We start from the raw sequence: 13,737 nt of genomic DNA, 5'->3' as shown, positions 1-13,737 counted from the left end.
ATAGTTTGGGTTGGACCCAATTTGAATAAATTATTTCATAATTGATCTATTAGGTGTAATTTTTCGATAAATTTATTTTTTAAATTTTACAATCTTAAATTTAAAATATATGAAATATATTAAAATATTCTTTAATTTTGTTATCTTAAATATGTTATTAATTAAAATTATCACCAGAAAAACCTTTCTTTTTTTTTTTTTTTGAAAAAAGGAAAGTAGACATACATTCTGAATAACTAAAATCAGAGTAGAATAAGTGGTCCTTACGCCCGTCCGAAAAAAGGAATTAATTCGGAACCCTTAAACGGCGCGTTCCAATCTTTCCCGCCCTAAACTCTGTTTTCCCAATTCCCGCCACACGCGCTGCCGACGGTGACAGAGCAAAGCCCTGCCGACGTCGGGAAAATCTGATGGAGGGCAACATTCACAGCAAAGAGCTGGCGGCGTATTTGCTGAACCACCACTCAGAGCAGCTTAGTTCCATCATTCTGTGTCCTGATCCTCGACTTCACTATTCCCTCTATGTCGAGTAAGTAACACTACACTACTACTTAGCTCCACGCAAGCACAAAATCCTCCTCTTGGCTCCAATTTTTCCTTCATTCCAGCTATTTTTTTTTGTGAAACAGTTTTGCAGAGATAATGGATGACAATCCAGCCCTTTCTCAGTTCATTTTCGCTAAACCAACCGAGTATTTACCGCTTTTTGATGAGTCTGCCATCTGGGCTCAGGTATTACCCTATTGTTCTTCTTCAAAACTCTGTATAATAATGGTTCATAGATTAGTAATCGGCATAATCAATTGTTCTTTGGCTTTGTGTAGAAAGTTATTTTGGCTGATCTTAAACAATGTGAAAACGCAAGCATTAAGGACAACATACATGTTCGTATTAATATCAGTGGTTCTCCTCTTGAATGCCCTGGTTGGTTTCTTGATCCCTTTTATGTTACTTGGCTTTATTTTTGTTGTATTTAAGATATATGCACAAATAGTTGAAACATTCTATTATGTTCTATCAGTGTAGTTTAAACTGCTTCAGAGGTTACATGTCGAATTTTCCATATTACCACCTCATGCTTACTATAGACAATTGGTTGTAGTTGGCTTTTAAACAGCTTGATAGAGACTATCAAGAATCTATGTCCTTATTGTACTGGAGCTAACAGTCTACTACTTTTGTAATTTGGCATCTTCCTGATGCTCACTGCAATGTTAATCTCTCACTTTGTAAAAAAGTAAAATAAAACAAATATAAATAAATAAATAAATAAACCCATCATTGATCGAGATTTAAAGTATCTCTCTGACTGTGTTGAGAACATTTACAGTACTTGTAATAGGCTTCCAAACAACATGATAGTGTAAAGAAATTTTACACTGTGTATAAAAGTAAAATCCTATTGCTTATGTTCCCAATACTGGAATTTTTACGAGTTTCAAATGTAAATGCACATGCTCTGATCACCAAAAGTACATATTACTAGTATTCCTTTAGCTATTTCTTGCATATTTCTTTTCTACTTTCCATGTCATACACCCCCACTGCCCTTGCTATATCAAGCTTCAGAGTTCAGTCTTGTGTAGTTTTAAGTATTTCCTGTAATATCAAACTTGGTCTCTTTTTGTTATGTTTTAGAAACTTTTCCCAGCATTGGCCGTGTTAGGGTGAAGCATCGTGGGATACTTCTTACTATCAAAGGGACTGTGATCAGGTCTGGAGCAGTGAAGATGATTGAAGGGGAAAGGATATATGAGTGTCGGCGATGTAAACACAGGTTGTTCTTGTGTGCCTCACATCTAGTCATTCTGGTAGTTTCAAATTCTTCCAACCATTTTCTAGGTTGAAGATCATTGAGATATTTTCACATAGCATTAGTGGAATCATTGTTTATTTCAATTCATTTACAAACTAATCAAGTTAATTGGTTGTACTTTGTCATGGCTGGAAATTAACACTGGGAGGATTCAGTTTAAAAATATCACACTTCCAATCATAAGTCCAATTTGCCAGAAAAGTTTACTACTATACTCGGGTTTCTGTTGCTTGCACTTACCACAACTGTTCCTCAACCTTAATTTCCTTAGTCAATTGTTTTTCACTTCTTTGTCGGTGACATCGCTCACCAACAAAACAAGTAGTTGCACGTGATATTTTGATGGACATGGAGACAGAGTCAATTTTGGGTCGCCAAACCTGCAAACTGGCATGGCCTAAATTGATCCTTACTTGTTCTTTATGACACTAGAATTCAATTTACACTGTTCATCTGCAACATAATAAGTTACATGGGGTGGATATTCCAAAACAAGGGACATCAACAGAATGAACAATTATTATTTTAGCAATAGATCTCCATTTTCAATCTTCTCTTTAAAAGGACATATGGTAACTATAATATGTTTCCCCTGTCAGGCTATGTAGGCTCTTAGCATCATTAAAAAGTTGAGCCAGCTTTAAGTAATCCTTCTTCAGGCAGAATTCAGTACAGACATGCTTAATCTATTAGTAGTGTCTTTATATTGCCCCAGCAGACCACTTCTGTTGATTTTCCTTGTTCTGAATTCTATAATCATGTAGGATGTGTTGGTTAACAGTCCATAATAGGTAAACAACTTTCCTTTCTTCACTGGATAAGTGGCCTGTGTAAGATACTGTTTGAAAGATGAAAGCCCTTGTTAAGACATGGATGCTGAATTTTGGATGGATGATTTGTAGTAAGCTATTACTGACAAGAACTCATCATGTTTCTTCAATAGGCAGAGTGACTTTGTCAACTAACCTGTTTATAGTCACTGACCTGTTCGTTTACATACTGTGATATGTGCCTAACTTCAAACTTGATGAATCATGTTAAACAGTAATCTAAAGCCTTGCGACTTTGCTGCAATCCATATTTATGAGTAAAACCGCCAGTTTGCCCAGATTTTGGCTTCTTACTTAGTTTCTACACCACAAATTGGGGCTTACATCTGAATTTCTGAAAACAATTGCTAGAAAGGTGATATCACTTGCATATAACATAATGTTCTTAGACAACTCTTATGGTTCTGAGGTCAACATATCCACACATTTTTTCTGCTGTCCTTTGAACTGTCCGTATAATAAAATTCTATGTAGTCATACGGCAAGATTACATGGTCAAGCTGTTACCTACTACCCTAACAGATCATCGGCTAAGAAGGAAAATTTATGTAGGTTCAAGGTTTACCCGGAGGTGGAAACAAGGAATTCAATTCCAAAACCAATTTTTTGTCCCTCGCAGGTTTGCTTCCAACTCGTCCTTATTTGTTTGTTGGACAGACACGCAAACAATACTCTGATTTTTCTTATCTCCATCTGATTACTCATGGAAGAAAAGCCATTTCTAATTTCTCTTGTTTTTCCTGCACATCAGCATGCATTAACATTTCATGTAAGCCTTATTTCACCAGAGTAGGGTCTATGTGGATTCCATCTAGATTCTTGTTTTTGGTTTTCTAGTTACTTTGAGCTTTGAGAAAAGTGAATGTTTCTTTTGGCATGTTTCCAAATAATGTAATGAGAACCTTTTTCTGCCAGCTTGTGTAACAGTTGTATTTTTGTTTTTCTAGTTTCCTGGTTAAGAACATCTCAAATATCAAATTTTTAAGAACATATTTGAATGTAAGTAAGCAATACTGCAAAGCATTTCAAACTAATTTAAAATGGAATAAAATTGCATTAATTCCTTAATTCATACTAACAAATAAAAAAATTATAAGCATATTGAATTCTTATGAATTAAATATGCTTACTGAATTAAGGAACTTAACATATTCGATCATGTCGATTGAGGCTTTTGTTTGATACAAAGTATTCATCGAGATGTATAGATAAGCTCTACCACGTTTTATTGTAAGGAACTTGATGAATGACAACAAATTCAGCCAAGTATGATACTTTGGAGTGTAATTTTGGGCTGTAGTAGAACTCCCTGTGGATTAGTCTAGGTGAACGGAGCTGGTCCTGCCCTTTGCCGGATCCTATGTGTAATGGGAGCTTAGTGCGGGCTAGCCTATAAAAATAGAATAAATATTTGAGGGCAAAAGTTGATGAGGTGATGTTAACATAAGCTGCACGATACTAACTCATGTCCAATCAGGTTTCCTTTAAGCATTAATTTTTGGAACTGTTTTATCTTCTTTTTTTTAAAAAAAAAAAAACTGGTTAACTAAATATGCCAGTGTGAGAATTAAAATAGTTAAACTTTGAAACTAAATATGTCCATAAATTGAGTTTATATGGTGTATCTTCCCGTATTTGAAATTATTAGATCATTTTCACGCAATGTTAAAAAATAGTGCACTTTAATTGTGTTTGTGTTTAAAGCCCCAACAGACACTTGACATTTTTCTGTGCTTTTCCCCTATGATAACACTGCTGGTAAGTGCTAACAGTAAAATGCATACTGCTTTATAAATTATATATGGTGTGTTGTTTTATACTTCATTATACAATCTTGAATTTTTATTTTCTCCTCTTATTGCCTCCTATTCTACCATGTTGGTTTGCAATAACTTTCATCTGGTCTGGTTTGTGATTTTGTAAAACTAGCTGCTTGTAAGAAAATCAATGATCTCTTAAAGTTCTTTTACAGAAGTCGAAAATTTGTGAAAGCACAAGTTTTCAGCTTGTAGAAGACAATAAGATCTGTCATGATTATCAGGAGATTAAAATCCAAGAAAGTACCCAGGTATTGGGTGTTGGGGCTATTCCTCGCTCCGTTCCTGTCATTCTGAAGGATGATCTTGTTGACATGGTTAAAGCTGGAGGTACTACTTTCTTAAAACTAATTTGTTTTAAGTTTGCTAACTACCTGTCCCTTGCTAGCTTTACTATGTAGTGTACTGAAACATCTTATTGACACAGTGACACCACAAAGATTTAAGCCCCTCCATCCTAGAAAGCTTGACCTGATCTCATCTACAAGGTTCAGAAGGATCACTGTTTAGGACTTAAGTCTGATTAGGACACTTGTCTGTCACATTTTATAAAACAAAATTTATTGATGTAAACCAAGTCAAGGCACCCTCTTTGCCTCAAATTTTAGAATTGAAAGTTTCTAAACATTTGTTTGAGATCATCATGGTCAAAGTTAAAATTTGTTTTGAATTTTGAAACTGTAATAGGTCAAACTTTTAGTAATTGAAGTAGTTTTCTTGTGTCAATCTGCTTATTTGTATCATATTCTGCTTTATACAGTGTAGCTTCACCTTCTACCCGATTGAGACACAATTCTCTCTTTTCTCTCTCTTTCATTGATAGGCTTGATAGACATTTTCCTTCTTGTCTTTAAAGTTACTGCCATGTTTACTGTTTTCAGATGATGTGATTGTCACTGGGATCTTAACTGCCAAATGGTCCATTGATTTAAAAGATGTTCGCTGTGACCTTGATCCGGTACTAATTGCCAACCATGTAAGGTAACAGAGGAGTACTTCACTGAGTTCATTTTAAGAATGAATTCAAGATATTTCATGTGGACACAAGTCAAACCCAAACAGTGCAAGAATTTTATCCAATTATTTGTGCAAAACCTATTAATGAATTATTGGTATTTTATACAAATTTTTGGTCTTGTTTTAGATGAAGTGCACATCTTTGATTCGTCCTGAAGTATTAGGTTGTTTAGTGTATCAGAGCATCCCGCTAAACCATGGCTAACTCAAAGTCACTCTTTTTTATTTTTGCCTTCAATCCTTGTCAGTTTAATTTGAGAATGAATGGAGAAAGTGCCACTTAAAATGTTAGATACCGCTTGATGTTCCATCAATTGGGCTGGTTTATAATTGGGTTAAACAGAAGCAGATTACTGTTTTCTTTTGTTTCCTCTATTTAACATTTGTTCCGGTGATGTGGATTTTTTCTCATCAATTCCTACAGTATCTTGTTGTAGTGTTTCTTTCCTTTTGATTGATAAGTGAATAAATATACAATATTATTGATTCAATTTGTCATCTTCCAAAGCTAAAATAGCATGGTGATGTTTGTAGAACTTAATGAATCTTATATCCGAGGTATTGCCAAATAAGGATTTAAAGTTAGAAGAGATATACAACAAAAATAAAATTGTTTTTGTTAAGAAATAACCGGTGCAGACGTGTACTCTGTCTTTCTAAATATTCCAAACACTTACAAGAAGCAAGATATACATTCCAAAACTTTGGGGTGAGAGGCTTTGTTGACCTACCACCTTTTGTCTCCTCCACTGCTTGGTGGAGGTAATACATTTCTCTGACTTCCTTATAATTGTTAACTGCGTTTCTATTCACATAGTTCCTAATGCATCTTCAGGAGAATGAATGAGCTGAAGTCAGAAATAGATATCCCTGATGATGCTGTTCTGAAATTCAAGCAGTTTTGGACTGAATTCAAAGATATTCCTTTAAAGGGTAAAAAATCTGTCGGCAGGTACTAATTTTAGATTACTTGCTAAAATTACTTGGGACTCATACCTGCTTTTCTTTCTATCTTCTTCATTCCTAAACACAGGTAGGAATGCGATTCTACAAGGTATTTGCCCACAGGTCTTTGGGCTTTTCACTGTTAAGCTTGCAGGTATTTTCCCCTGCAAAGTATATCCTTTTCAGTTGATGTCACATATCTAAATGTAAATTATATTAGAAAGAGTTTGTGTTACTTTTTGTTTTCTGCCAGCAACTGTGCATCGTGTAAAGTAACCCCTTTGGGTTCAATGTGTCCAAACGGTATGGATAATTTCTTTACTATTTGGCCAATGACCAACTTTGAGTTGAATGTAGTGGCATTGATGCTTATTGGAGGTGTCCAACATGTTGATGCTTCTGGAACAAAAGTTAGAGGAGAGTCTCATTTGCTCCTTGTTGGTGATCCTGGTAAGAATTGTAATTTAAAATGCTTTGAATCAAGATTAGAATATCTTGTTTGTAGGTAAATGGTTATCTTTAGAGATTTTTGAGTACATCTAGCTCTCATTTTATTGTGTTTAGCGCTAATGTGCTGCATAACAGCTGGTATACTTGATTTCACCTTCTTGCACCGTTGTGGTGACAATTTCTGGGTTGAATTTTGGAAAGTTGTGATAAATGAGATAATATGGTTGCTTGCTTATCCTGTCAGGCACTGGGAAGTCACAGTTTCTGAAGTTTGCTGCTAAATTGAGCAATAGATCTGTCATTACGACTGGGTTGGGAAGCACTAGCGCTGGATTGACTGTTACTGCAGTTAAAGATGGAGGTAGATTGTTCCCTTATCTTGTTACTCGCTAATATCTGTAATGTTGAAGTTTGGAGCCGTCTCTATCTATTTGCTTTGGTCATATTGACTTGGGGAACTGTCTGTATCTCTGTCGCAACACTCACACAGAGGCAGAGTCGAGGACCTACTCGCACAGAGACCTGTGCCAGATCCCACAATAATGTGGTTGAGTTCTTTTAACTTGTTTGTTTTTCACATTCAAAAGGAGGGTGAAAATTTCATTCCTCCTTCCTATTGAATTTTCTTGAGATGTACAAGAAATATACACAAGTGTTACAGATCTTCTTTATTGAAAATGAAATTCTAAAGTTGCAATTAGGCACCCTAGGGTGTGGCCCAGTGGTAAATTAAGTGGGTTGAGAACATGAGGTCTCAAATTCAAATCCCAATGGAGGCAAAAATACTAGGCAATTTCCTCTCATCTGTCCAAGCCTTGAGTGACATAGTTATTTGGTATCTGTGCTGGTGCAAGGCAACAGGTACCTCATGGTATTAGTCGAGGTGCGCAAGCTGGCTCGGACACCTATAATTATCAAAAATACACACACACACACACATATATATATTGCAGTTAGATGGAGCCTGAAGTTCTGAAAAATTTTGTTTGTCCCAAAGCAATTCACAATCAAATTGACACAAAATTGGCGAATACTTTCTTCCTATTTTTGTAAAGAGGACCTTAAGTACTGAAAGTTGGGAACTGGGGGATATCATCCGAAGACGTGAAAGATTGATTAATATAACATCAAAGGAAATTAGCTAAAAGCTAAGGCAAAAGTAGTCAAAGATAAGCTAGAGCATGAGTAGGAAGGGGAAAAAAGAGACAGGATTATTGGCTTGTATAACATTCATAAGGTACGACCAATTATCTGATGACATGATGAGGGCATGAGAACCTTCCCTAGATCAGTAGAACATTGCAGACATGAGAGCATGGAAAGCTACCATCACATTTTATAGGTGAAGCATATAAGAGTACAATAAGAGTAACATGGAAAATGTTGTTGTTCTTGCTTAGTACTATTAAATTTTAACAAATATGATGAAATAATATATTGTAGTAATTTAACATAAACCTTATTTACTAAACCCATAATACAAATGAAGGTTACTTCTTTGATGGAACTAAGACTAATAATTGGTGTGGTCTAATGGGTACGGATGGAAATCATACATCTCTTAGCTTCTTTAGTTCCTTTGCTATTGGAAAGTGACCTGTGTAATTTGTTTGAGATTTATTCGCTAAGTGCATTTCAGTTCACCAACTGGATAATGTAGGATGGGACATCCCTAAATGAATTACCCCTGGAGAATCAACTGCATATGTTGAATCCTTTGGTATGGTTCCATCCTGTGTTTGGATAATGCTAGATTAAACTTCGGATAAGAGGTCATATAATCATGTCACAAGTTTAGTTCTTTTGGATAAAATTTGGATAACAAGCAATTTATTAAAATCTCGCATAAATGAAGAAAGTGAATTTAATCAAATTTGCTTCGGAAAGAAATAATAATCAAATTTAGTTTTTTGAGAAATTATGGAGCCAGTGATTAAAGAAATGTATTGGATGACCTTAGAGCACTATAATTTAAATTCTAATGTAGAACAACGTGTTTTACTTGCATAATGAAAATCAAAGTATAGCATATAACAACCTAAACAACATAAAATTTTCTATCCACAAAATTCACATCAATAAATATTTGTACAAAGCAAAGGAAGTTTAGGTATTATTATCATTTGTTAATCTGAGTTAAAAGGTATAATAGTCTTGCTGAATTCAAATGACGTGACCCTGGTTCTGAGATTAGTACTAGCGCCCCACTAACATTAAGTGAAATGAAGGAGGCGTGGGTTACTCCAGACTGTTGTACCTTTTACATCCAGAAACAGTATGAGGGGACAATTCATCTGAGTGCCTCCTTCATACTCTTTTGACCTATATGTAAATTTCTTTGATCATCATTTGTAAAGCCAAGCTATATTTTCAGGAGAGTGGATGTTAGAAGCTGGTGCCCTTGTATTAGCAGATGGTGGTCTCTGTTGCATTGATGAGTTTGACAGGTATAGCTGCATCATTGAAGTCTTATGTTGATTTGTTTCAGTTTCTCCGTGTTTTGATAAAACTGGTGTGGCATAAAGTACAGTCTGCGCTTTAGTTAGGGACTTAGGGTTATATGAGTTTGTCCATTCAAATGATTTATTGATTATTTTCTTTGGCAAAATATACCCAATAATGTTATCATAGACATGCATTTGATGTTTGACTCGTCAAGGTTTGTTTGGCAGCATGAGAGAGCATGACAGAGCAACCATCCATGAGGCAATGGAGCAGCAGACTATAAGTGTTGCAAAGGTATATCATTCTCTGAAGAACCTAGATTTTATTTGGTAAAGTCAATACATGCATGATTGGCAAGGTCATGACTTCTTGATGTTCTCTAAATTCTTTTCCTGCCACATTTCCCCCGCGCAATATCTACTGTTCTAGTGTTCTTAATTAAATGAATCCTTTTGTGATTCTTGATGACACGGTTAATCTCTAGGCTGGTCTTGTGACAACTCTCAGTACAAGGACAATTGTCTTTGGCGCAACTAACCCCAAGGGGCATTATGATCCTGAGCAGCGTATCTTTTCTTTTGATGTCCTATATCTTTTATTCTTTTACCTTTCATCTTCTTGCAAGCTAGAATCTCTATCCGGCATCTTAAACGCTTTGCTGCCCATCTCATTTTGTTTTCCATGTTCTTAACACAAACTAGCTTTATCTGTTAATACGACGCTCTCTGGTCCGCTACTGAGCAGATTTGACATAGTCCTAGTTCTCTTAGACACTAAAAACGCAGTCTGGGATGCAGTTGTTTCTTCACACATTCTTGCTGAGGTGATGAATCTAAAACAATGTGAATACATTACCATTTTGTCAAGAAGGGTAAATTAGCTGGATGAAAATTCTTTTTATGTAATTGATAGGCAGAAACCAAGAACCACGATTGTGAAGAGGATCTAGGGACTATCTGGCCGCTTCCAATGCTCAGAAGGTAAATACTTCCTGATAACCATCTGGATTCTGATATACATGATATGTGCTCATCTGGAAATATTTGTTTAATTATCTACTACTACACAAATAGAGAACGCCACTTTGGCTAGCTTCTATATATAAAGACTCGGATAAGATTAGTTCCTAAATATGAATATTGGCATTGTTAGTGAACATTAAGGGATTACACATGCTTTTGCACATTGATAACAGTGAAACTGAACAAGATGGGATAAGTCCCTAAAAATGATTATCGACATTGTTCCCTTTTTAACCAATAGTATAAGTTTAGTCCCCCACCCCCTTGCCCCCTCCTTTCACTACTCTATGGCTTATCTTTTTCCTTCGTAGAAGCTGGTATGCAACACTTAGTTTCATAAAGCAACATGCAAAGAAATTTCTCTCGTTTCACGTTTCTTAGTTCTGCAAAGCTTTTTTAGTTTGGCAACTCTTTTTTTGTTGTATATCAAGTAAACTTATTTTCATTCATAAACATGGTAAAAAATCTGGGAGTATACTCTAGTTTGTTAATTCTTATTTGACAGGCTTGGGAGATAAGAGGTTTAGGAAATGACCTTTTTTATGAATTTTCTTACAAACGCTCAAAACTGGAAGGTCTCCAATTATGCATGTATGAGTAAACAAAAAAGTAATTTTGGAGCCAAAAAAGTAAGTTTAAATCCATTTTCTTAGTCTTGCTAGTAGCACTGAGTTTTTAGTATCTGAATTGTCAAGAGACTTTCATGTTATGTGCTCTACAGTGGGCTTTGGTTGCTAGTTACATAATCAGTTCAATCATAATACTTTCTTGGGCTCCTGAACAGTGTGTTGTGTCCTGTAAGTTGCTGAAAAGCTAGATGGTGAGCACAATTTATCAAAACAGTTTAGTATAAAGGAGCACTAGGAAAAAGATCTAATTCTAATTCTATTTGTGTCGTACCATTTTGCCGTGTAACCTTCAACACAAGAAAATCTTCATCAGCAATTACTTCATCACACTGTTGAGGAGATGGCAGCATGATGTCTTCTGATGACATCTTGTAGGTACATCCAATTTGTGAAGAGATACTTTAGACCAGTCCTCACAAAGGAGGCAGAAAAGGTTATCTCAAGCTATTACCAACTGCAAAGAAGATCTGCGACTCAAAATGCAGGTCCACTAAACATCATCATTGACACTAAATATTCTAATTGTTCCATGGCTATGCACTTAACAACTGTGAATATCTACAGCAAGAACAACTGTGCGCATGCTGGAGAGTCTGATAAGACTTGCCCAGGGTGAATTTTGACTCTAGCTTTTTCCTAGCTTGGCCCTAGTTCTATTTGTCACTGATTCTAAAGAAACCAATATGGCAATATTACAGCACATGCAAGATTGATGTTTAGAAATGAGGTCACTAGATTGGATGCTATCACTGCCATCTTATGCATTGAGTCATCTATGACTACCTCGGCTATAGTGGACAGCATGGGGAATGCATTGCACTCCAATTTTGCAGAAAATCCTGACCAAGAATGTATCCAAGGGCATCTTATTATTTGCATGCATATGAATCGTGATGCAGAAACTTCTGAAATTGAGTTATTCTAACAAAATTATATGAATTTCTATGTGAGTTTATTCAGTCATTGTGGAGTAGTTACTGAAAAATATTTCTATGTTAAGGATCTAGTAAATTTTTGTGCCTCTGAACTATACTCACAACATCCAAGCTACACGTGAAAAGTATTTGTGTGAACATATGTAAATTTGTTTTCTTCTTGTTAAGTTGTGTATTAAGTTGCCCTTTTTCCATAATCTGCCTGATGGTATTTCAGTTAATCTATTTCTAATCTGCTTGTTTATTGGTGTCTTGTTTGGGTGTTAGCAAGAAGTTCATTCTCTGTTTCATCTATAGTAGAGTTGGGTTCTTAGTTCAAGCAATTGGACCTTTAAATGTAGATGCTTAGTAGTCATTTCTTTTGCATATCATATGTTATTCTTGACAAGAGATAGATGCCAAACAAGAAAGACTGATCCTTGAGAGGCTGCGTCTCCTAGACGAATTCCCTGAAGTAATCAGCACTGGATTATCAACATACGGATAAAGTACAATCTTTATCCTAAGAACAGGTAACTAGAATGACTGCTGATTCTCTCTCTTCTCTCTCCCCCTCTCCTCTCTCTCTCTCTCATGGTGCAGAAAAAAAGAAACAAGGACTAGGAGGCTATTTAACAAAATATAGAAAATCATTCTCTATACCTTCAAAAGCTCTCCTATTTCTGTGTTTTTCACACAACCCACATGAGTGCTAATGGAACAATGCCTAACGACCTTTGTCTTGTCTTCGTTTTCTAAAGGTGGACAGTTCCTCCTTCACATTGTGTGGCATCACTCATTGTAGCCGAAATGATCAAAAGATTTTCCATCCACGTCTTTGCCGAACTCTTGCACATAAAACACTAACTGACATATGTAATCATCCTTTTCCATGAGATTTCAGTTGTCAAAATCGCTTCTCATTGCTGCCGACCAAGTCGAGAAACTCACCTTTCTTCCTGCTGCTTAAGCCTTGGTGAGAGAGCTACCCAGTACTTGTGATGGCGAGAGGTTGCATGTGTCTGGTGAAATAGTCGAGGCATGCACAAGTTGGCTCAGGCATTACCATCATAGAAAAGAATACACTTTTCTTGGCGCACTGGGAATTCAAATTGATAGATATTGAATAGTAAATGTTTTGTGTGAGGACCTACCTATCAGAATCAATTCATTGCAGTTTTACTTGGTATATTTTGTCCATGTTTCTACATATATTTGGAGTATGGTGAGTTGTGCCTCAGAGTTTCAGGAGATTATTGTGCTACCGGAGATCTTTGATTGCTGGCAAGAAACCAGAAGATTTGGATGTCTGTTCCTTTATGTATTGCTGTACAGTCGGGTAAGGAAGAAATAGGAGGTGCTTTGAAGATGAAAAGGATCATCCTCTCCCTGGTTAGCATAGATGCGTCCAAAACTTGTTCTATTGGAAAAAGGGAACATTGTACTGATTTGATAGACTTCTTAGCTTCTATGAGATTGTAGTGTATAACAAGTCCATTTTGTCATTTCTGCAGCATCACTCTGGTACTACTTAGTAATAAAAATCTTACCTTCAAAAATGTCGATTCCTCTATGAACTTCTGCTTGCACCAAACCTAATGGATTGCCATTTACTTCTACGAATAATGTCAATAAATGTTTTGAAATGTGAGTCCCAATGCATTATCCCACTCTACATATGTCCCAAAAAGCTTACCCTACTCCATTCGTTACCTTGAAAGTGGTATCACCAGTAAACTCTTCCTATCCTTTCAAAATATTCCTCCTCAAGCCAGTTATCTGCTACATAAACATTCTTGAAGTTGCAACATTGCTGCTTAATACACATATCTATATGTCAGTTTACGTACAA

The 13,737-nt window shown here is 35.9% G+C and overlaps 1 protein-coding gene across 3 annotated transcripts; it reads left to right on the top strand.

Moving 5' to 3' along the window:
* Nucleotides 1-227: 227 nt before the first annotated feature.
* On the top strand, nucleotides 228-13,444 carry LOC129885739 (probable DNA helicase MCM9). 3 transcript variants are annotated; one of them, XM_055960142.1, is made up of 21 exons: nucleotides 231-529; nucleotides 630-732; nucleotides 825-924; nucleotides 1,639-1,777; nucleotides 3,199-3,265; nucleotides 4,619-4,793; nucleotides 5,345-5,444; nucleotides 6,316-6,413; nucleotides 6,514-6,579; nucleotides 6,783-6,875; nucleotides 7,120-7,236; nucleotides 9,250-9,322; nucleotides 9,548-9,614; nucleotides 9,805-9,886; nucleotides 10,022-10,143; nucleotides 10,233-10,300; nucleotides 11,347-11,456; nucleotides 11,536-11,583; nucleotides 11,670-11,822; nucleotides 12,302-12,418; nucleotides 12,647-13,444. In XM_055960142.1, exons 1-20 carry the CDS (start codon nucleotides 411-413, stop codon nucleotides 12,391-12,393), a joined length of 1,992 nt encoding a protein of 663 aa, XP_055816117.1. In that variant the 5' UTR covers nucleotides 231-410; the 3' UTR covers nucleotides 12,394-12,418; nucleotides 12,647-13,444. The 3 variants fall into 3 exon arrangements, 2 of the variants coding, with proteins under 2 accessions (XP_055816117.1, XP_055816118.1); XM_055960143.1 differs by lacking the exon at nucleotides 11,536-11,583; XR_008766111.1 differs by lacking the exons at nucleotides 11,536-11,583; nucleotides 11,670-11,822; nucleotides 12,302-12,418; nucleotides 12,647-13,444 and adding an exon at nucleotides 10,848-10,971 and having other exon boundaries at nucleotides 228-529; nucleotides 11,347-11,434.
* The last annotated feature ends 293 nt before the right edge of the window (nucleotides 13,445-13,737 follow it).

This window comes from Solanum dulcamara, chromosome 4, assembly GCF_947179165.1.
Source record: "Solanum dulcamara chromosome 4, daSolDulc1.2, whole genome shotgun sequence".
In the NCBI taxonomy this organism is placed as follows: Eukaryota; Viridiplantae; Streptophyta; class Magnoliopsida; order Solanales; family Solanaceae; genus Solanum; species Solanum dulcamara.
Note: the sequence above shows the minus strand (reverse complement) of the source record. Positions and strands in the feature narration are given on the sequence as shown.

Coding starts and splice junctions, on each gene's coding strand:
- LOC129885739 (XM_055960142.1), top strand. CDS start 411: ATGGAGGGCAACATTCACAGCAAAGAGCTGGCGGCGTATTTGCTGAAC. Junction 733..824: donor AGTCTGCCATCTGGGCTCAG/GTATTACCCTAT, acceptor GGCTTTGTGTAG/AAAGTTATTTTGGCTGATCT. Junction 11,823..12,301: donor AGAAAATCCTGACCAAGAAT/GTATCCAAGGGC, acceptor GACAAGAGATAG/ATGCCAAACAAGAAAGACTG.